Source organism: Cherax quadricarinatus, chromosome 51 (assembly GCF_038502225.1).
Source record: "Cherax quadricarinatus isolate ZL_2023a chromosome 51, ASM3850222v1, whole genome shotgun sequence".
Classification (NCBI taxonomy): domain Eukaryota; kingdom Metazoa; phylum Arthropoda; class Malacostraca; order Decapoda; family Parastacidae; genus Cherax; species Cherax quadricarinatus.
Genome location: NC_091342.1, coordinates 6,185,175 through 6,208,343, shown reverse-complemented (window position 1 = coordinate 6,208,343; position 23,169 = coordinate 6,185,175). Strand labels below are relative to the sequence as shown.

The following is a 23,169-nucleotide window of genomic DNA, read 5'->3' as shown; positions in this document are numbered from 1 at the left end:
ACTTTCTTGGGTTATCCTGGGTGGCTAACCCTCCGGGGTTAAAAATCCGAACGAAACCTTATCTTAAGTAAGCATAAGTAAGGCTCAGTGCCTCACGTTGTTAGTGCTACTTAATACTACTAAGAACAAAAAAAAAAAAACAAGAATAATAAAAGTGTCAAGGACCCCAATGGAACTACGTCACTTAGACTTTTTTGGGGGGTTATCTTAGGTACTTTACACTATCATAATTATATTTATGTGTACCTGTGCCTAAATAAACTTACTTATTCCATTTTGCTCGAACACATCTCGGCGAGTACCTTCTCTGACTGGCTTGAGTCCCTTGTCTTGACCTTCACTTGGGCTAGTTATGATCTCGGTCTCCTGCATAGATAGGTAGGTAGGTAAGGTTTGTCAGGAAACAGGACAAGTGTTTCCTGACGCGGGTCTTAGTCAGATAATGACCCGCCGTTGGAACTCCATTGTGAGATTCTGTCTCTTATATGTCTTCCTCAAAGCTTCGGGGAGACCAGACCTCATAGTGGATCAGGACATGATCAAACAGGCTGTTACTGTTGGCCGCATGTAAACCGACGTATGAACCACAGCTCGGCTGGTCAGATATTGATTTTAGGTGTCTGTCCAGCTCCCTCTTGAAGACAGCCAAAGGTTAATTGGTAACCTTCCTTATGTGTGGTGGGGGGCAGTTGAACAGTCTTTGGCCCTTGACACTTACTGTGTCTCCTAGTGTACCCATGGCACCCCTGCTTTTCACTGGGATGATGTTGCACTGCCTGCCAAATCTTTTGTTTTCGTAGGAAGTAATTTCCGTGTAGGCAGTAGTGCAAAAAACAGGATTACTAAGGTTATAGTGGGGCTTTACCAGACCTCACTAGGCATAGTTATACCACTAGAAAGAAATATTAGCTATTTCATACTTTACAAATACTTCATATAGTTAATCTACACAATGCAATATGGAATACAATCTCAAAAAATCGATTTCTTATTACCACTAAAAAACATTCATCATAAATGAATTATAATCTCCTCTATAAAAATTCTTCGTTCATTTAGTCGATGCAAAATGTGGATACAGCTTTAAGATTTCAGATATTTTATCATTAACAATGAAGTGTTTTGCTATATTATGTAGGGTTTGCATGGAAGTGTCTCTGAAAGGTTAGATGTTTGGACACATAATACTTAAGTGTATAGTTCTGTCTCTGCCCACTCACTTTGTATTGTATGACATCTCTAACTGACTCACTCTAACTCATTTAATGACCATAAGAACTATTCTTAAGTTAATCTTTAAGTTTGCCCGAAATGCTCAGCATACAGAGGGGCTTTCGGCATGTACATCCAACTATTATATTCCTCTGTACAACCATGTAATTTGTCAAAATAAAAAATTTAATCTAATCTCCATACAAACCATACTGCCGGAGATATAACCTAGCCTTAGTCTAGCAGTAACAACATACTGTGATCTATTGACTGTGTTACTTTGTCCATAGATATGTTTAACTTGACACATTTCATTATGACAGACAATTGATCTGTCTTCTTTTCCTATCTGTAATGTATTATCCATTCCTCAAGTGCCGGGAGATAGGGTTCAGTAACGCTGTGGTGGCTCTTAATAACACCAACAACAAAACAAGAACATGCTGAGGACTTCTGTGCTAGCTCTGATGAAGTGTGTTTGCTTAATAAAGCATTTTTGACGAATTTCTCGATTTCTCTGGACGCTGATGCTCATCATCAGCCATCTAGTTAATGTTGATAAATTAGACACATGTGCAACTCTTGGTTATCTTTATTGAGGAAACGTTTCCCCATAAAGATAACCAAGAGTTGCACATGTGTCTAATTTATCAACATGTCGGTTCTCTGAACCATTCATCTACATTTAGTTAATGTGGCAGGAGGCGTCACATTACCTTTTCCTAAGCCCATTGAAAGCCTGTTGTTGTTTACTTGAGCACTTAAACTATTTGATGAAGCAATTTCCACAAGCTTGAGAGAAATAAATATGGCAAGCAATTCAATTTGTAAGGTGGAAGCCCAGTTATTAATTATAATACATCTCTGAATTATAGTACCATCCGTCTGATTTACAATGGCATCACCTCCCACTGACTGGGAACTGTTTCTATTTCCTTATTACTTGCAATAAACAGCCTGTGATCTGAATAACATATTTGTGTATGAAGGTAGACACAGATATACACAATTAATTAAGAAAGGGATCATAGTTAAGTTTTTGTGGCCTCCCTCTTACATAGGCCTCCAGGAACATGAAAAACTTGAGAACTCAGCTAAGCAAGAATATGTCGAACATAGTTTTGGTGTCTTAAATAAAAATAAAAAAAAAAATATTGTTAGAAAAGATCTAGCAAATAAGTTTGTAGAAAGTAGAACAATATAACTGCCCATCATGAAATATGTCAAGTTAAATATATTTATGGAGAAAGTAGCAAGGTTAGTATGTTCGAAGATGTTGTTACTGCTAGACTATGGCCAGGATATAAGTATCTCTGGCAGTACTGTTTGTATGGAGATGTCTGAGATAAAATGTAAAGTGCGAAGATAGATACACTGGAGTATTATATCCTAGAGACCATACAATAAGTGTCAGGGGCCCGAGACTGTTCAACTGCCTCCCAGCACACATAAGGGGGATTACCAACAGACCCCTGGCAGTCTTCAAGCTGGCACTGGACAAGCACCTAAAGTCAGTTCCTGATCTGCCGGGCTGTGGCTCGTACGTTGGTTTGCGTGCAGCCAGCAGCTACAGCCTGGTTGATCAGGCTCTGATCCACCAGGAGGCCTGGTCACAGACCGGGCCGCGGGGGCGTTGACCCCCGGAACTCTCTCCAGGTAAACATTCATACAAACCTTGCGGGATATGGTACACCATTTCATTGTTAATGGTAAGATATCCGAAATCTTGAGACTATCCACATTTTGCGTTGACTAGATGAATAAATTTGTTTTTGAAGAGACTGCAACCCAATATTACTAATGTTCTAAAAGTAATAACTACACATTGTATTGTGTTCACGGAATAAGCTGATGGTGTGTATTAAACTAGCCGCTCAGGAGGAGATACAGCTAAAAACAAATCATCAATTTGTATTCCTTTAGTTATGGTTTCAGGTGTCGAGTCTCTGCTCCTGGCCCCTCCTTTCCTCTGGCTGTTACTGGGTTCATTCCTGTCTGGTTGTGTGAGCCGTGTGATGCCTATTCTTAAAGTTATACATATGAATTTTTCCTCTACCACTTCGTGTCTAACTCTGTCGGGGGTTTACGGAAAGGGATCTACTTAGCCTCGATGGGAACCTTTTATTTGAATTTCACTCATCGGAGGAAACTTTAATGTCTTCATATTTACCGCCCAGATTTGCGCATATTTTTCCTCTGACTCACAGGAGTTGGTCTCATAAAAGACGTAAGCTTTGGTGGCCTTTAATACTCCAACACCAGTAACATGGTAAAAGTTCTCAGCATTTCTGCGGCAGCCTTGGTGGTGTGAGGACATCTCGCTATCTTCTGAGCATCGGTGACAAATTTCTCCCTTCTCTCTCTCTCTCTTTCTGAGACGCTTGTCATTGTATTCTGCTGGCTGGACACATTAAAACGTCACTATTCATCAACTCCATTTTTCCGTTCGGTGGATATTTTACGGTTTTGGTGGGAAGCCAGTACTGTACTTAGGCGAGGTTGTATGTGTCCCACTCTGCCAGGCTTATGCAAGGATGGTTCATCTAACCTAACTGGGAAAACTTTTGTTACTACTTTAATTTCCATTTTCTTTCATCGCCCAACTTTGTGTAATATTTCCTGGCAGATTATTATTATTATAATTAAGGGGAAGCGCTAAACCCGGAGGATTATACAGCGCCTGGGGGGATGTGGAAGGCATTCAGGCTTAATTCGGGGAACTGGAGCACAGATCCAATTCCCTAAATCAAGAGCCCTTCACCAACATCAAGGAATCTTCCTTGAGGGGATTTCCTGGCAGAACATGAGGAAACAGCTCGACACGGCGTAAACTGCCAGTCGCCCTTGAAACCCCTAACAAAAACAAATGTGTCAAGTCTCTAGATTTAATTTATTTATTTAGTAATTTGAGCATACATACAGAGGTACAAAAAAATACAGGTAAGAGCAGCATGCCAAAGCCACTTATATGCATACCATTACGGGCTGGCTTAAAATTAACTTAAGATTAACTAAGCAATGATGAAATCAGTGATAAAACATTATTGTAAACAGATAACTATAAAGCACAAATGAGTATTACAAAGACAGGTCATATGGTTGCATGCATTGTTGTACATTCAGTAGAATGGAGTATTCTGTTAGGTAGTGTATTTAAAAAAAATAATAGATTGGGTTTTAGGTTTAACATTTATGTGATATAATTGTGAGAAACATTTAAGATTTACAATTTATAAGGTTCAGTTATTCAGTATTTATTTGGTTTTGAGTAAGTGATCTTTGAGAAGAGACTTGAATTTATAAACAGGTAGTGTTTCTTTTATATTTACAGGTAATGAATTCCAGATTTTAGGGCCTTTTATGTGCATTGAGTTTTTGCATAGCGTGAGATGGACACGAGGAACATCAAAGAGTGATCTGTGCCTTGTGTTATGGTCATGTGTTCTGTTGAGGTTGGCAAGATGTTTGAGGGGAGGGTTAATATCAGAGTTAAGTGTTCTATGTATGTAGTAGGTGCAGTAATAAGTATGGATGTTTTGTATGGTGAGTAGGTTGAGTGTTTTGAATATTGGTGGAGTGTGCTGCCTGTAGTGGGAATTTGTTATCATTCTGACTGCAGCCTTTTGTTGGGTAATTAGTGGTCTGAGATGGTTAATTGTTGTTGAGCCCCATGCACAAATTCCATAGGTGAGATAGGGGTAAATAAGTGAGTGATATAGGGCCAGGAGGGCTGACTGTGGAACATAGTACCGTATCTTCGATAGTATGCCTACGGTCTTGGAAATTTGTTGTATATGTGTATGAAATTTGAGTATTATCAAGGTGGATTCCTAGGAATTTTCCCTCTGTTAGCTTTGTGATAGGTGATCCGTTTATTGTTATGTTAAGAGGGACATCTGTAGCTCTGTTACCAAACTGAATGAAGTAAGTTTTGTCAATGTTTAGTGTAAGTTTGTTAGTCCTCATCCAGGTAGATATTTTTTGTAATTCGGTATTTACAGTATTGGCTAGCGTGACTGGGCTCGGGTGAGAGAAGACGTATGTAGTGTCATCTGCAAATAGTGTGGGTTTGAGTAATTGCGAAGCATTTGGTAGGTCATTTATGTATAGGAGAAAGAGAAGAGGGCCAAGGACACTTCCCTGTGGGACACCAACTGTAATTGGTTGTGCGGAAGAGCTTGCCCCATTTGCGTACACATATTGGCTTCTGTTGCTGAGGTATGACTTGAGGTAGTTGAGGGAGTGCCCTCTAATACCATAGTGTGACAATTTTACGTGGAGCAAGTCATGGTCAACTGTATCAAAAGCTTTACGTAAGTCAATGAAGATCCCCAGTGGGACTTCTTTTTTCTCTATTGCAGTGTATATATGTTCTAGCATGTGTATAATAGCATCATTAGTATTTTTATTAGGCCTGAATCCAAATTGGCAGGGGTTGAGAATGTTATGGGAGATGAGGTAGGAGTAGATTCGTTTATAAATTAATTTTTCGAAGATTTTTGAGAGAGGGTGTAAATTGGATATTGGCCTATAGTTATTCAACTGTTTGGTCTCCTCCTTTATGGATCGGGGTGACCCTTGCTATTTTGAGAACTGTAGGGAAGGTGGAGGATTCAGTGGATTTGTTAAAGAGTGTTGCAATGATTGGTGATAGCACTTGTGACACTTTTTTGTATATAAAGGGTGGTAAGGTATTTAAATCTCCTGCCTTGTTTTTTAGTGCGTTGATAATAAGGGAGACTTCGTATGGGTTAGTCGGAGCTAGGAACAGTGTGTTCGGGTAGTTGCCAGTGAGGTAGTCATTTGGTGGGGTATCTGAGCTTGGGATTTTATTGGCAAGGTTTTTGTCCTATAGTGGAGAAGAAATCATTGAGTCTGTTTGCTGTTTCTGTTGGTGGGAGTTGGGGTTCATCTGATTTTGCTGATTTTATTTCACTATTTCGTGATATCTTTTTTGTTCCCAGAATTTCTGATAGGGTTTTCCAGGTCTTTTTTATATCACCTCATAAGTTGGATAATCTGTTCTCATAATACAATTTTTTTGCCCTTCTTATCAGGCTGGTTAGGATTGACGAGTAAAGTTTTGTTTGGTCTCTGGTTATGTGACCCATTCTGTACTGTTTTTCATATCGGTGTTTTGTATTTATGGATTTGAGAATGCTGGGTGTTAGCCAGGGACTGTTCAGTCTCTTAGCTGTCATCTGTTTAGTTTTTTTAGGGCAGTGCTTGTTATAAAGGTATTGGGTCTTTTTTAGAAAATTATTAATACATTCGTCAATATCTGTATAGATTTCTAGCTCAGTGTGCCAGTCAATGTTTGTTACTGCTGTTGTGAAGTTATTAATGGCTGCCTCATTGTGAAGTCTGAAGGTGACTTTAGTAGTGTCTTGGGGTAATTTACCGAGAGTTGTTATGAGGAAAGTAGGGTAGTGGTCTGTGGTATTATCTGTAATTATGCCTGATTTTAAAGGGGATATGGTGTTGGTCCAGATGTGGTCAAGTAGGGAAACACTAGTCTCCATAACTCTTGTAGGTTTTGTTACTGTTGGTAGCAACATGCAGTTACTCATTGTGTTTGTGAATTCAGTAACGTGTGGGTCCTGGTCTTGCAGGAGATTTATATTGAAGTCACCTGAGAGTAGTAAGTGATCTTTGTTCATGCGTGCATCAGTTATCATACTTCCTAGGTTTTGACTAAATTGGCTAATGTTTGACTGTGGAACTCTGTAGATGTTTATCAATGTGAGAGGTTTTTGTAGGTATTTGGATTTGAATTTAGCTATTATATATTCCCCATGTTCATCCCTTGTGCAAGTATTAGTGATACATTCTAATTGGTCTGAGTAGTATATAGCTGTGCCACCCCCTTGTTGGTCTGGCCTACAGTTGTGTATGGCTGTGTAACCAGGAATGGCATAGACATCTGTAGTATCAGGCTTTAGCCAGGTTTCAGTTAGTGTAATGATGGACATATTGGCATGCAAGGAATTTAGTAATGCTATGAGGTCATCGTAATGCTTGCTTAAAGATCTGATATTGTAGTTAAAGACAGTTATGTTTTTGTTGGCTCTGAGAAGTGCCTTTGATTGTTCTGCTGTGTAGTAATTACAATAACTGTTTGATTCATTTAAGTCATTCAATAAGAGGTTGGTATCAGGATCAATGCTTGTAATCATAAGATTTGTAGTGAATCTATTGTTAGAATTAAGTATAAAACAAAGTAAATATTCTAAAGCTAAAAAATAGCACCTGAATTATTTAACAAATGTAAAAATAATGAGCTAAGGTAGTTTTTTAAAGCTAAAATAAAGGAGACAATATAAAAGGGACTAAAATAATTTGTAGTGAACAAATAAAGTGATGATCAAATAATGGAGCTTGGGAATATGATAGTAGGTAGTACTTTAAAGGTAATTCTTTAAAGTTAGAATTATAATATAAAATTATAATATAAAAGGGACTAATATAAGTTGTGGTGAACAATAAAGTGGTAATCAAATAAATGAGCTTTGGAATATAATGGCAAAATAGTGAACTTATTACACTTTAGCACCTGAGAATAGCACCTTGATTATTTTAACAATTGTGAATATATGAACTAAGGTAGTTATATAAAGCTAAAATAAAGGAAAAAAATATATAAGGGACTAAAATTAAGTGATGGTAAACAAAGTTAAATGGACAGATAGTCACTATGAAATAATATTGGTTTAGGAGTAAGATCTGATTTGTAATATTAACCCTTTGAGGGTCGACAGGCCCTCTCCGAAACTCGTTCTCATTGTCGGCCAAATTTAAAAAAAAAAAAAAATTATTTTCTCTTATGAAAAGATAGAGAATCTTTTCCCGATCATAAAGACACCAAAAGTTTGAAATTTGATAGAAAACTTACGGAATTATGCTCTCGCAAAGTTAGCGGTCTCGGCGATGTTTACGCATCGGCGATTTTGCCCACTTTGAGCCCCATTTTCGGCCAATTTCACTGTACTAGTCGACAAAAAACATGAATATTTCACTAGAACTCCATTTTTTCTATCGAATGGGTGCAAGAAACCACTCATTTATGAAATTCAACTATCCAGTACAGTGGTCAGAATTTAGCAATTTTGCCAATTTCACACAAATTTCAAAAGATGCCAATTTCCGAATAGGGTCCAGAATAAACAAGAAAGACATTCCTGGCACTAAAATGACATTTCCTCTAGTCATTAGTCATGTCTCAAGGCCTCTTATATTCTTTTGCTTTCCACTTTGAATTTTTATTTTCACAAAAAATATAAGATTTACTGTTATGCAGACTACTGCATTAGTGTAAAAAATGGTATAAATATTATTGGTGTACTTGTGAAAGAATATTAGACTCACCAGTTGACGTGTATTGCACGCTTGGCACGATTTGTTTACTTTTGAAGTTTGGTAAAAATCGAACATTTCTGCTACTTTGAGCTCAATTTCAAGGCACCTTTCTTTGTAAAACCAGTCAAAATCATCTCAATTTCTGTAATATGTCTTCCATTCTATAAAATGAGACCAAGAAAACTAGAATACAACAATAAATACCATACGAAAATACACTGCAAAGTCGCTGATTTATTAAAAAAAAATGGTCAAAGTTTTTTTTTTCTCATTATGCACTGTGTGCTGCAGGATTTTTTTTAGACTGTGCACACTGACCACATAGACCCATTCTTTCATATGAAGGCCTACCAGCTTTCTCCCACTAGATTTGAGGCCGCTAGAATTTATGAGTACTAGTACGTCAAAAACCCCTACGCGTAAGACGTACTAGTACGACGAAAACCCTCAAAGGGTTAAATAAGTTGAGCAGTTAATTGCACAATAAAAAGTAAAAAAATGAGGTAGTTGGTACTAGCTAGCAAAAGATAGTTTTGGTACTTGCAAAAAAGTAATTGGAATATACACTAATTGCACACACAATAAAAAGTGACTAAAAAACAAGTAGTGGTAAACAAAAATAAATTGACAGGTAAGAACAATGAATAATATTAATTTGGAGTAAGATTTGACTTGTAACTTAAAATTATGAGCAATTAATAGCAGTAAGAAAGAAGTATAAAGTATTGGAGGTAGTTAGCATTAGCTAGTGATGAAAAAAATAATAAAAATAATAATGCACAATATAATAGTAACGTACACTATATGCACCACACGTATATATGTATTAAGGGCACTTATCTAATCTGTTACAGAAATGTCAGCTTTTCCAAGGAAGGTAGAGAAATCATGTTCGTTTGAGATAGTATATTGTTGTCCTGTTGATGTTTTCCTTACTAGTTACATATGAATACATATGAATAATTCTTTTAGGACTATTGGAGTGGGAAAGTATGTTATCAGTTATATGTTATCAGTTTTAGGTTGAAAATATCTTCCTTTGTTCGAGGTTTAAGGACCCCAATGGAAATAAGTCACTCTGTCTGACTTTTTTTGGGTTATCCCAGGTTCTCTACACATATGCTGCTATGTATGATAATTCTATGTAACTGTATTTGTGTATACCTGAATAAACTTACTTAAGTATTGTGTCGCCTTTGGTGTATCACGTCATGTAGGTTCTCATGCATAAATAAGTCCATTAGTAAGTTTATTTAGGTACAAATACACAAATACAGTTACATAAATTATCATATTTAGTAATGCATGTGTAGGTTACCTAAGATAACCCAAAAAGTCATACAAAGTGACTTAACATAACATGTTACCTTAAATAATTTTTTGTAAGTTAGTTTATTTAGGCACAGCTACACAAGTACAATTATGATGTATATTGTAAATTACCTAAAATAACCCGAAAAAGTTAATGACCATTTATTTATAGTTCCAGCCTCATGGGTTACCCAGTTTATTTCTCCATTTGAAATATTTAATCACAATAACTTGCATATTAAGGTATCGCAGTCACATTCCATCAATAAATCCTACATTACATTATGTAATCCTTTATTTAGCTTTTCACTTTTTCTCTCCAAAGTCTTAAACTGGCTGCCATCAAACCTAGTCCTTTATTGCTTTATACAGTATAATTTGTAGTTTACATATAATAAAATATTGCCAAGCAAAAAGAAGGCCGCTAGCATGTATGAGAATTTTGGGCATAATTTTCTCTACCTTGGATTTCTGCTAAAATTTCAGCATTTTTATTTTCAGAAGTGTGTCTATTTCTTTTACCAGTATTGTCAATCTCCTTCTGTTCTTACCCCCACTGGCAGAAAAGTAATGTGAAGGACCTGGGAGTGATAATGTCAGAGGATCTCGTCTTCAAAGACCACAACAATGTATCTACCTCATCCGCTAGGAAAATGATAGGATGGATAATGAGAACCTTCAAAACTAGGGACGTCAAGCCCATGATGATTCTCTTCAAATCGCTTGTGCTCTCTAGGCTGGAATACTGCTGTACACTAACGGCCTCCTTCAAGGGTGGCGACATTGCAGACCTGGAGAGTGTACAAAGAACTTTCACGGCACACACAAGTGCGATACGGCACCTAAACTACTGGGAACGGTTGAAGGTCCTTGATCTGTATTCCCTTGAATGCAGGCAAGAGAGATACATGATAACATACACTTGGAAGGTCCTGGAGGGATTGGTACCAAACCTGCACACGAAAATCACTCCATATGAAAGCAAAAGACTCGGCAGGAGATGCAACATTCCCTCGATGAAAAGCAGAGGTGCCATGAGTACACTGAGAGACAACACAATAAGTGTCTGGGGCCCAAGACTGTTCAATTGCCTCCCAACATACATTAGGGGGATTACCAGTAGACCCCTGGCTGTCTTGAAGAAAGCACTGGACAGGCACCTAAAGTCAGTACCTGACCAACCAGGCTGTGGTTCGTACGTCAGCTTGCGTGCGGCAAGCAGTAACAGCCTAGTTGATCAGACCCTGATCCACCATGAGGCCTGGTCTCAGACCGGGCCGTGGGGGCATTGACCCCTGAAACCCTCTCCAGGTAACTGGCTAAGTGGGTTTGTGGGATGCTAGCACAAACAACCTGGTTGACCAAGTCATCAACAGGAAGCCTGACCCCAGGCTGAGCTGCTGAGGTAGAGGATCCTCAAAACTAGTCACAAGTCAGGTATAATAAATCAGCCTTAAATATAATAGTATAACATTGTTTATTATTATTATTATAATCAAAAAGAAGCACTAAGCCACAAGGGCTATACAGCTTAACATTGTTTAGTTGCAGTCAGTAAAAATTGTTTAAATATAAAAAGTTTACCTTGTAGTTTGCAGACAAACAGCATATACAATATGCATTAAATGGTGGGTACTGTATCATGTTAATTTTGGATGTTTTTTTTTTTTTTTTAAATTTGATGTGCTAGTGTAGCATCCAAAATACTGTGATCTTGAAAATTAGCCATATTTTGGTAAATCTGTACTGTATTGTTATTTTAAATATTCAAGGCATTATATATTCTATGTATTATATAAAAAATTCTTAATTTCAAGGTTAAGGGAAGTGGTGATCAGTCACTGGTGCCAGTGATGGCACGAGTGCCGGAGGAGATGGAGGAAGTGTTGGCATCAGATAAAACTCAAGATACTCTGCAGTTGGACTCTTTGGTTGGACATATAGAAGACATCATACTTAGTGAGGCACCATTATTGTAATGTCTGTTGTTTTTATTTATTAATCGATAGACATAGCCTTAATTAATAGTCTTAGCACTGTATAATTTTCAGTCAAAATGCATGAGCAAATATACACAAATAACCTGCATGTAGGAGAAAGAAACTTCTGACGACATATCGGTCCAATTTGGACCATTAGCTAGTTACATAGTGTGACTAGTTAATGGTCCAAGTCAGACTGAAATGTCGTCATAAGTTTCTTTCTCCAAAGAGTGGGTTATTTGTGTAACGTTCCAGACGTGGTATTGTGCCTTTTTGGTCTTTATGAGCAAATAGTCAAACTTCAGATGTCTTTCGCTTACTATACTTAATTAAACTTCGACTTTATTCATTTTTGCAATGGGGTCATTTCCATTACAGGAAGAAAATAGCAAAAGTGCAATTAAATTGTAAGTAAATGACACACAAGTAATATGGAGACCTTTATGCACATCACTTGAACACCAAGCTTGCTTATCTGTGTGAAGTGCCTACCAGGCCATGGGCCACCATGTGTTTGTATTTTATACTATCTTTTTCCCTGCAGTTAAATGACTAAATTTATATACACATTAGATCTGAAACTGTTAGTAATCTCCCTATGATGTATAGAAATATGCCTAGTTGGATGAATCTTATTTTAGCCAGCTGGCCCAGTGGCTTATGCACTGGCTTGGAGTTCTGCGACTTACTTGTCATGGATTTGAACCCTACCCGTTCCGTCATTTGGTTTCTATGTTGGTTATTTAGAGCAAGGCATGATGGAGGCTCAATCTTCTGTCTACTATTCATGAGGCAGGCATGCTACATAATTGTACTAATCTAGGTCTAAAGACAAATTGCATGACTGCTGTCAGCAGAGGCTTGGTCATGTCTTCCTGGAGTCTACCTGGAGGGTATTCTTGGGATCAACACCCCTGCAGCCCGGTCCATGATCAGGCCTCCCGGTGGATCAGGGCCTGATCAACGAGGCTGATATTGCTGGCTGCATGTAGTCCAACGTATGAACCACAGCCCAGCTGATCCGGTACTGACTTGAGGTATCTGTCCAGCTCCCTCTTGAAGACAACCAGGGGTCTATTGGTAATTTCCCTTATAGCTGGTGGGAGGCTGTTGAACAGTCTTGGGCCCTGGACACTTACTGTGTTTTCTCTTAGTATACTAATGGCACTTGTTCTTTTCATAGGGGGTATGTTGCATCGCCTGCCAAGTCTTTTGCTTTCGTAGGGAGTGGTTTCTGTGTGCGGATTAGAGGCCAGTCCCTCTAAGATTTTCCAGGTGTAGATTATGATGTATCTCTCGCCTGCACTCCACTGAGCACAAGTCAAGTGCTTCCAAGCAATCCCAGTAGTTACGGTGTTTGATGGAACTTGTATGTGCAGTATAGGTTCTCTGTACATTTTCTAGATCTGCAATTTCACCTGCCTTGAATGGAGATGTTAATGTACAGCAGTATAGCAAGTTACTTGGGTCAATAACCTCAGTGCGGTACTTTCATCACCACATCTTAGATTTTTTTTTAAACCATAATTACAGTGGAACCTCAAAAATCGAACTTAATCCGTTCCAGGAGCTAGTTCTAATTTCGAAAAGTCTGAAATTCGAATCAATATTTCCCATAACAAATAATGGAAATACAATTAATCTGTTCCAGAAACCCAAAAATATTCACACAAAAAATAAATTTTATAGAGATTAATTACAGTTTTACATACATATAAAATAACATACAGATAAAATAATACATACATATAATATAAAATATAAAATAACATTTTTACTTACCTTTATTGAAGATTGGTGATGGCATCTGGAAGATAGGGAGGAGAGAGGGAGTTGGGGTTAGTGTTTGGAAGGAGAATCCCCCTCCATGAGGACTTCAGGTACAGCCCTCTCTGGGGTTACTTCCCTTCTCTGTCTTTTAATGCCACTAGGACCAGCTTGAGAGTCACTGGACCCCTGTCTCACAAAATAACTGTCCACAGTCCTCTGTTTCTGGCACCTCTTTAACATTTCCCTAAAATGGGACATGGTTCTGTCACTGAACTTGTTGCAAAGATGGCTTGTTTCAGCTTGCTCAGGGTGGTACTTCTGCACAAATATTTGGACATCATTCCACTTGGCACAAATCTCCTTAATCTTTGAAGAAGGCACCTCATCCACTCCCTCTTCCTCCTCCTCTGAAGCAAGTTCCTCAGCTGTGGTCTGATACTGCTCCAGATGAAGCTCTTGCAGCTCTTCAGTGGTTAGCTCTTCCCTGTGGTCCTCCACCAACTCTTCCACATCCTCACCACTCACCTCCAACCCCAGGCAGAGGATGAGCTGGGTCAGGGTCAGGGTCAGCCTCAAACCCTTCAAAATCCCTCTTTTGGACACAATCTGGCCACAATTGTCTCCAAGCAGAGTTCAAAGTCCTGGAAGTCCCTCCCTCCCAAGCCTTACCTATAAGGCTTATGAAGTTGTAGATGTTGAAGTGATTCCTCCAGAACTCTCTTAGGGTCAACTTAGTGTCTGTGGTCACTTCAAAGCACTTTTCAAACACTGCTTTTGTGTAGAGTTTTTTTGAAGTTAGAAATGACCTGCTGGTCCATGGGCTGGAGGAGAGGAGTGGTGTTAGGAGGCAAGAACTTTACTTTTATAAAACTGAAGTCCTTAGACAAGAGGTCTAATAAGTTTGGAGGATGAGCAGGAACATTGTCCATTAACAGGAGGCACTTGAGTGGCAATTTCACACTGGGGCCAAACACTTCACTGACCCACTCTTTGAAAATTTGTCTTGTGACCCATGCCTTATGATTAGCTTTCCACAAGACACACAACTTGTTCTTAAAGACATTGTTTTTCTTAAACACACTGGGATTTTCTGAATGATACACAAATAAAGGCTTCACTTTAAAATCACCACTAGCATTTGCACAGAACAAAAGAGTAAGCCTGTCTTTCATAGGCTTGTGTCCTGGCAGTGCCTTTTCCTCCTGTGTGATGAAGGTCCTTTTTGGCATTTTCTTCCAAAACAAGCCTGTTTCATCACAATTAAACACTTGTTCAGGTTTGAATTCTTCACTGTCTATGTACCCCTTAAACTCCTGTACAAACTTCTCAGCCGCCCGTTTGTCTGAACTGGCTGCCTCACCATGTCTTACAACATTGTGTATGCCACTACGCTTCTTAAATCTCTCAAACCAGCCTCTGCTGGCCTTAAATTCACTATCAGCACTGGTTCCAGGGGTTTTCTGTACCAGATCGGCATGCAACTTCCTTGCCTTTTCGCAAATAATCGTCTCTGAAACACTATTACCTGCAATCTCTTTATCCTTGATCCACACCAGCAACAACTTCTCAACCTCTTCAACTATTTGTGGTCTTTTTTTGGTTAGCATATTAACACCTTTCGCAACATCAGCTTCCTTGATTTGTTCTTTCTTTGCCAGGATAGAACCGATGGTCGACTTGTTTTTCCCACACATCCTGGCAAGCTCAACAAGTCTCACACCACTCTCATACTTCTGCATTATTTCCTTCTTCACATCTATGGTGTTTCTCACTTTCTTTACCACAGGGGTACCACTAGCAAGTTTCTTTGGGCCCATGGTAGCTTATTTCACAGTCCCACAAGCACTAAACACAACGAAATAATCGTAAAATGCATGAATGAGAGCACAGGTTAGTGTTCACTCAAGCATAAGCAAAGCTAGACTGCTCACGGTGCCTACGTGGACAGAGCGGGCCAGCGGACAGGTCCCGTACCTGGCGGTCTGAAATTTGAAACGCGTTCGATTTTTGGTACACAGTTTGTCCGGAAAAATGGTCTTATTTTCGAAACGTTCGATATTTGGTACGTTCGATTTTCAAGGTTCCACTGTACAATGTATTGAGATCATCACAATTCATTAGCATGTTTTGTCATTTGACTGCTAATTACAGTTTATTCCAAAAATATATGCACTTTGATATAATTCTCAAATGACTGAAATGCATTGGAATGTTGAAAAATGGTTTCAAAATTAATCAATATTTTTAAGAAAGGAAGTGCCAAGTGTGACAAACAGGCTGCAGTTTGTCCTTATTTTAAATCTCAAATATAGTACTGATTAATTACCTTAGTACATTTGTTTATCAATACTACACTGTATGTATTACATCACTGTTTTCAGTTGCCTATTTTGTTTGCAGTGGAAAATTCATATATTTATACATACAGTGGACCCCCGCATAGCGAACGCCTTGCATAGCGAACATTCCGCATAGCGAACGCTTTGATCGCTAAAATTTTGCCCCGCATAGTAGACAAAAACCCGCTCAGCGAACTTCGTCCGAGACGCGTCCAATGTGCGGCCTCAGCCAGCCTCACATGTGCCGCCTGTCCCATTGTTTACCAGCTAGCCTCCGCGGTAACATTCAAGCATACACTCGGAATATTTCGTATTATTACAGTGTTTTCGGTTCTGTTTGTTGAAAATAAGTGACCATGGGCCCCAAGAAAGCTTCTAGTGCCAACCCTGTGGTAAAAAGGGTGAGAATTAGTATGGAAATTAAGAAAGATTTTGAAGGGTTTGGGGCTAACCCTGAGAAGCCTATGCCAGTTGTGGAATCCATTGTGCCTACTTCAAAAATTAAGGAAATGTGTGCACAGTGGGTTGAACTGCAAACCTTTATGGATGAAAATCACCCTGACACAGCTGTTGCAAGGCGTGCTGGTGACTATTTCAATGACAATGTTATGGCCCATTTTAGACAAATCGTAAAGGAACGGGAGGTACAGAGCTCTATGGACAGAAAGAAGTCCAGTGACTCTGAAGCTGGTCCTAGTGGCATTAAAAGAAGAAGGGAAGTAACCCCGGAAAAGGACTTGCCTCCTCAAGTGTTAATGGAAGGGGATTCCCCTTCTAAACACTAACACTCTCTCTCCCCTCCTCCCATCCCATCAATCATCACCAGATCTTCAATAAAAGTAAGTGTCATGTAATTGTGCATGCCTTTTTCAGTTTGTGTGTACTAAAATTAACATTTTTTTGTGGTAAAAAAATTTTTTTTTCATACTTTTGGGTGTCTTGCACGGATTAATTTTATTTCCATTATTTCTTATGGGGAAAATTAATTCGCATAGCGAACATTTCGCATAACGACCAGCCCTCTTGCACGGATTAAGTTCGCTATGCGGGGGTCCACTGTACAGGTGAATATGGCTATTTGGTTGGGTTAGGTTCACAGAACTTTCGTGCTCTTGCTCTGTCTTGTGAAAAATATTCACATTTGAGTGTGATTGATAGATAAATTAAGCCCAATGGCCTGGTGGCTAAAGCTCCCGCTTCACACACGGAGGGCCCGGGTTCGATTCCCGGCGGGTGGAAACATTTCGACACGTTTCCTTGCACCTGTTGTCCTGTTCACCTAGCAGCAAATAGGTACCTGGGTGTTAGTCGACTGGTGTGGGTCGCATCCTGGGGGACAAGATTAAGGACCACAATGGAAATAAGTTAGACAGTCCTCGATGACGCACTGACTTTCTTGGGTTATCCTGGGTGGCTAACCCTCCGGGGTTAAAAATCCGAACGAAATCTTCACATTTTCACATATGTTTGTTATTGTCTTGATAAAATGTTAACATTAACTTTTCAGCAATAGCTTGATCTCAGAAAATTTTAAATGCTTATTCTTCATTGTAATCTTTGCAGGTAATGAGTTTTCCACCCTGAGAGAAAACTTCCTAAAGAAACACTGTCACCTATTTGATGATAATGATGAGAACAAACTGGAATACATGGATATTTTCAAACAATATGTATGTATCATTTAGACTTTAATTTTTTTTTGGGGGGCTTATGAACACAGTACAGGAGGACACTGCTTATACATCAGGTTAGCTTCTGGGCTACTGATGTAAAGTGAAAATCACTGTAAAGTGAAACATAGCCTTTTTTTTTTCCTTTCAAATGTGTATAAAAGTCTGATAACATGTTACACTATCATGTATTATGTGAGCAATAGAACTAGGCCTAAAAAATGTATGTGCAGTACACACATTACTTACCTTAAAATATTTCTGTTCTTAGCTTATAGTGATTGGTGAATATATTTATTGTAGGAAGTCTGAATAAATGAAAAATGGGTATAATTGAAACTGCTGCATTAGCGAAACGCCATAAAGCAAAGTGCTGTTACGTGGGGCCCTCCTGTACAAATAGTTCTGATGTATGCAAAGTAAACTAGAACTGCTTGTGTTAATACAATACAGTGGTACCTCAAGTTTCGAACAGCTCCCGACTTGAACAATTATGTAAGTGTATTTTTGTAAGTGCTTTTTTAAGTGTATTTTTGGGGGTCTGAAGTGGACTACTGTAATCTAATTTACATTATTCCTTATGGGAACAAATTTGTTCGGTATTGGCACTCGAACAGCCTTCTATAACAAATTAAGTTCGTAACTCGAGGTACCACTGTATTTAGATAAGACATTTTAAGTCTTTAGGTAGTAGGTTGGTAGACAGCAACCGCCCAGGGAGGTACTACCGTCCTGCCAAGTGAGTGTACAACGAAAGCCTGTAATTGTTTTACATGATGATAGGATTGCTGGTGTCCTTTTTTCTGTCTCATGAACATGCAAGATTTCAGGTACGTCTTGCTAATTCTACTTACACTTAGGTCACACTACACATACATGTACAAGCACATATATACACACCCCTTTAGGTTTTCTTCTATTTTCTTTCTAGTTCTTATTCTTGTTTATTTCCTCTTATCTCCGTGGGGAAGTGGAACAGAATTCTTCCTCCATAAGCCATGCGTATTGTAAGAGGAGACTAAAATGCCGGGAACAAGGGGCTAGTAACCTCTTCTCCTGTATATGTTACTAAATGTAAAAGGAGAAACTTTCGTTTTTTCTTTTGGGCCTCCCGGCCTCGGTGGGATATGGCCGGTGTGTTGAAAGAAAGAAAGATTTTAAGTCTTGTCCAAAATTATTGATGTAGAATGGCATTCACAGAATCATTACTGCATTCCATAGCACTGCCTTCAAAATGCTAATGGGCTTCACAAATATCATTAGAATTCTGTATTGCAGTATAATACATGTACTTGTAACCTTCATTATGCACTACTGTGCAGTTAAATTGCATTATGTGCTGGGGGTTGGCTTTTGGTGATGTTAATTCTGAAGCCACAGATTAGAAATTTTTTTGTGCAAATTACTTAAATATTTTTGGCCAAATTTCTTTAAATGCTGCTCTAATATGCTTAATATTGACATTTGATTTAGGGGTCATGTACTGAGCAACAGTTTGGGGGTTGTGTGCCAAGAAAAAGTAAGTGGGTACTAAGAAAAAATGTGAATAATCAAAGCTCTCTGCCAAATGTTGAATATTTGAATCATGTTGATTACAAAGCATGTGCATTCCAGAGCTTGACTGCATATGCAGTGTTCTTCACAAATATCATAACTATTCCATTATAGTATGTGTAACCTGATGTATAGTACCAGCACATAGTTCACTAGTTATGGTATTATAGTTAAAGTGGACATGGTACAGAATACAATTACATACAACTACCATAGTAGGTGAAGGGATTTGGGAACTATGTACAGTACCAGGTATACGAGCGTGTGTATACTGATCTAAATTTGAGTTTATATCAGTTCTGGATAGTAATTAATAATTAACCCTTTGAGGGTTTTGGTCGTACTAGTACGTTTTACGCGTAGGGGTTTTTGACGTACTAGTACTCATAAATTCTAGCGGCCTCAAATCTAGTGGGAGAAAGCTGGTAGGCCTTCATATGAAAGAATGGGTCTATGTGGTCAGTGTGCACAGTCTAAAAAAAATCCTGCAGCACACAGTGCATAATGAGAAAAAAAAAACTTTGACCATTTTTTTTTAATAAATCAGCGACTTTGCAGTGTATTTTCGTATGGTATTTATTGTTGTATTCTAGTTTTCTTGGTCTCATTTTATAGAATGGAAGACATATTACAGAAAATGAGATGATTTTGACTGGTTTTACAATGAAAGGTGCCTTGAAATTGAGCTCAAAGTAGCAGAAATGTTCGATTTTTACCAAACTTCAAAAGTAAACAAATCGTGCCAAGCGTGCAATACACGTCAACTGGTGAGTCTAATATTCTTTTACAAGTGCACCAATAATATTTATACCATTTTTTACACTAATGCAGTAGTCTGCATAACAGTAAATCTTATATTTTTTGTGAGAATAAAAATTCAAAGTGGAAAGCAAAAGAATATAAGAGGGGCCTTGAGACGTGACTAATGACTAGAGGAAATATCATTTTAGTGCCAGGAATGTCTTTCTTGTTTATTCTGGACCCTATTCGGAAATTGGCATCTTTTGAAATTTGTGTGAAATTGGCAAAATTGCTAAATTCTGACCACTGTACTGGATAGTTGAATTTCATAAATGGGTGGTTTCTTGCACCCATTCGATAGAAAAAATGGAGTTCTAGCGAAATATTCATGTTTTTTGTCGGCTAGTACAGTGAAATTGGCCGAAAATGGGGCTCAAAGTGGGCAAAATCGCCGATGCGTAAACATCGCCGAGACCGCTAACTTTGCGAGAGCATAATTCCGTAAGTTTTCTATCAAATTTCAAACTTTTGGTGTCTTTATGATCGGGAAAAGATTCTCTATCTTTTCATAAGAGAAAATAATTTTTTTTTTTTTTAAATTTGGCCGACCCTGAGAACGAGTTTCGGAGAGGGCCTGTCGACCCTCAAAGGGTTAAGGGCCCTTTGCTATGATGCGAGTGAAGATTGCAACAAGATTCTTTGTTGCATTTCATATATATTAAAGGAGATGCATGACCTTGTTATGCATTCCTAGCTGTCAGTATTATTTAGTCATTCTTTTTCTTGCAGACTAATTTGATTGAGGGCCACATAGAGAAAGAGTTATCTAGCCGTGCTAGTGGCTTTCAGATGTCGTTATTCTTGCAAGAATTAACATCATCCTGTGCCCTTGATGGAGAAGTGTTTGATCTTCTCATGACTTTCACAGATTTCTTATCATTCAAGACTGCCATGCTAGAAATTAAGCAGGTTGGAATGCTTAAATTCTTTTCACCACAGATCGTCATACTGTAGTAATGTAATGAGTATTTGGTTTAATCATTCACTGGATAGCATGTTTTTAATATGTTAAATTAATACAGTGCATAACATAGCATAATGAATTGCATACTGTATTGTAAGAAAAATTGTTATTTTTCATTTCTTTTAACTTTCATGAAATTATTAGTAGAATCTATTTTTTTTATGCAAGTAAAGTATTCCTCTGACTTCCTCTTCTAGTATGTTATTTGTTTACTTACAAGTCTTTTACTTTTGGAAATTTTCTTAGTTTTGTCATCCATCATCTCCAGACTTGCAAACCATTGTAAGATATTCCTCTTAATTGACCCTTATTTTCCTTACCTGATATAAAATGAGAAAGAATATCAGAAATATCTTTTATATATGTACTGTACTTATACAGGTTAGTGCTTTTAGTGAATATCATTGTTGTTCGTACAGGCATGGGAAAAGATATCCCAAAATTTAATTGAATGCTACATTGCATAACTTTTTTTTCTTTTTTTCAGAGTAGAGAAGATGGAGCCGATACTTTAGAAGACTTACTTCAAATAACTAGTCTTAAATCTTAATTTAAATTACATATTAACTAGGATTGTAATTTCTGTATGCAAATTTTGGTTTTGTAATGGTAAACATATTACAATACATTAAAGTTTTTACTGTTAAGGCATGGTTTTGATATATCATACTGTAACTTTTCTGAAATAGCTGTAAAATGTGGTGTGAAATATTTATATTTTGTAGTGTAGCTGTGGTTTATATTTTGTAGTGTAGCCTTGGTTTATATTTTGTAGTGTAACCTTGGTTTATATTTTGTAGTGTAACCTTGGTTTATATTTTGTAGTGTAGCCTTGGTTTATATTTTGTAGTGTAGCCTTGGTTTATATTTTGTAGTGTAGCCTTGGTTTATATTTTGTAGTGTAGCCTTGGTTTTTTATTTTGTAGTGTAGCCTTGGTTTATATTTTGTAGTGTAGCTGTGGTTTATATTTTGTAGTGTAGCCTTGGTTTATATTTTGTAGTGTAACCTTGGTTTATATTTTGTAGTGTAACCTTGGTTTATATTTTGTAGTGTAGCCTTGGTTTATATTTTGTAGTGTAGCCTTGGTTTATATTTTGTAGTGTAGCTGTGGTTTATATTTTGTAGTGTAGCCTTGGTTTATATTTTGTAGTGTAGCCTTGGTTTATATTTTGTAGTGTAGCCTTGGTTTATATTTTGTAGTGTAGCCTTGGTTTATATTTTGTAGTGTAGCCTTGGTTTATATTTTGTAGTGTAGCCTTGGTTTATATTTTGTAGTGTAGCCTTGGTTTATATTTTGTAGTGTAGCCTTGGTTTATATTTTGTAGTGTAACCTTGGTTTATATTTTGTAGTGTAACCTTGGTTTATATTTTGTAGTGTAACCTTGGTTTATATTTTGTAGTGTAGCCTTGGTTTATATTTTGTAGTGTAGCCTTGGTTTATATTTTGTAGTGTAGCCTTGGTTTATATTTTGTAGTGTAACCTTGGTTTATATTTTGTAGTGTAGCTTTAATTTAGAGATCCTACTAGTCATATACTGTATTACTAAGGAGTTCTACAATATTCATATACTGTACATGATGCTGACAGATTTTAGGAATACCCTTTTCAATACCCAAAAAGCAAATGCTGTTAGTGTAATTTATGTATACATTGTATTTTTTTTACCTATTAAAGAAGGTCCCCAAGCTAATGTTTTCTCATCAAAGTTTAATCTAGCACTTGTATGTGGAAAAAAAAGTTGAAGTTCAAGCCAATTACTAATAGAAGTGGTGGTGTTTGAATCATGGCAGTGAGATCTGACACTCATACTGCCAGGTGTTTACTCTTTAATACTTTAAAGAAAGGGTCAGGTAAGGTAAGATAGGCTCTGAGTTTATATTTCATTTGATTTCAATGTTTAAGAGAAAAATAATCCCAAGATAGCAGTTTCTAAAATGAGCAATTGCCCACATGTACAACAGAAGATGGATGGATGAAGAAAGTCTTAAAATTATTGCCGAAGACAGTTTGGAATTTCCAGCTCTCAAGATTATGCAAGGAAAATAAATTTTTTTGTGCTACTCACCTATATTCACTTGCTTTTACATGGTTACTGGGGTTGTCTTCATATTGGTTCTGCCCCTCAACTTGCCACTTGCCAGATTTATACTTGCCTAGAAATGTGAACCCTATTGTACCTATTGTGGGAGACTGCTGATGTGTTAAAAA

At 37.7% G+C, this 23,169-nt stretch overlaps 1 protein-coding gene across 3 annotated transcripts; it reads left to right on the top strand.

Moving 5' to 3' along the window:
- The first annotated feature begins 3,461 nt into the window (after positions 1–3,461).
- LOC128694678 (ADP-ribosylation factor-like protein 2-binding protein) lies at positions 3,462–22,646 on the top strand. 3 transcript variants are annotated; one of them, XM_053784894.2, is made up of 5 exons: positions 3,462–3,550; positions 11,697–11,838; positions 17,534–17,640; positions 20,725–20,904; positions 21,447–22,646. In XM_053784894.2, the coding sequence occupies exons 2-5, from the start codon at positions 11,733–11,735 to the stop codon at positions 21,507–21,509; spliced, it is 456 nt and encodes a 151-aa protein (XP_053640869.1). In that variant the 5' UTR covers positions 3,462–3,550; positions 11,697–11,732; the 3' UTR covers positions 21,510–22,646. The 3 variants fall into 3 exon arrangements, with proteins under 3 accessions (XP_053640869.1, XP_053640868.1, XP_053640870.1); XM_053784893.2 differs by lacking the exon at positions 3,462–3,550 and adding an exon at positions 3,925–4,152; XM_053784895.2 differs by lacking the exon at positions 3,462–3,550 and adding an exon at positions 9,850–11,316.
- Positions 22,647–23,169: the final 523 nt, after the last annotated feature.

Bases quoted from the DNA above. Each gene is read 5' to 3' on its own strand.
- LOC128694678 (XM_053784894.2), top strand. From the start codon at position 11,733: ATGGCACGAGTGCCGGAGGAGATGGAGGAAGTGTTGGCATCAGATAAA. The intron at 17,641-20,724 runs GTATGTATCATT...TTTTTCTTGCAG, and splicing joins TGGATATTTTCAAACAATAT to ACTAATTTGATTGAGGGCCA. The intron at 20,905-21,446 runs GTTGGAATGCTT...TCTTTTTTTCAG, and splicing joins CCATGCTAGAAATTAAGCAG to AGTAGAGAAGATGGAGCCGA.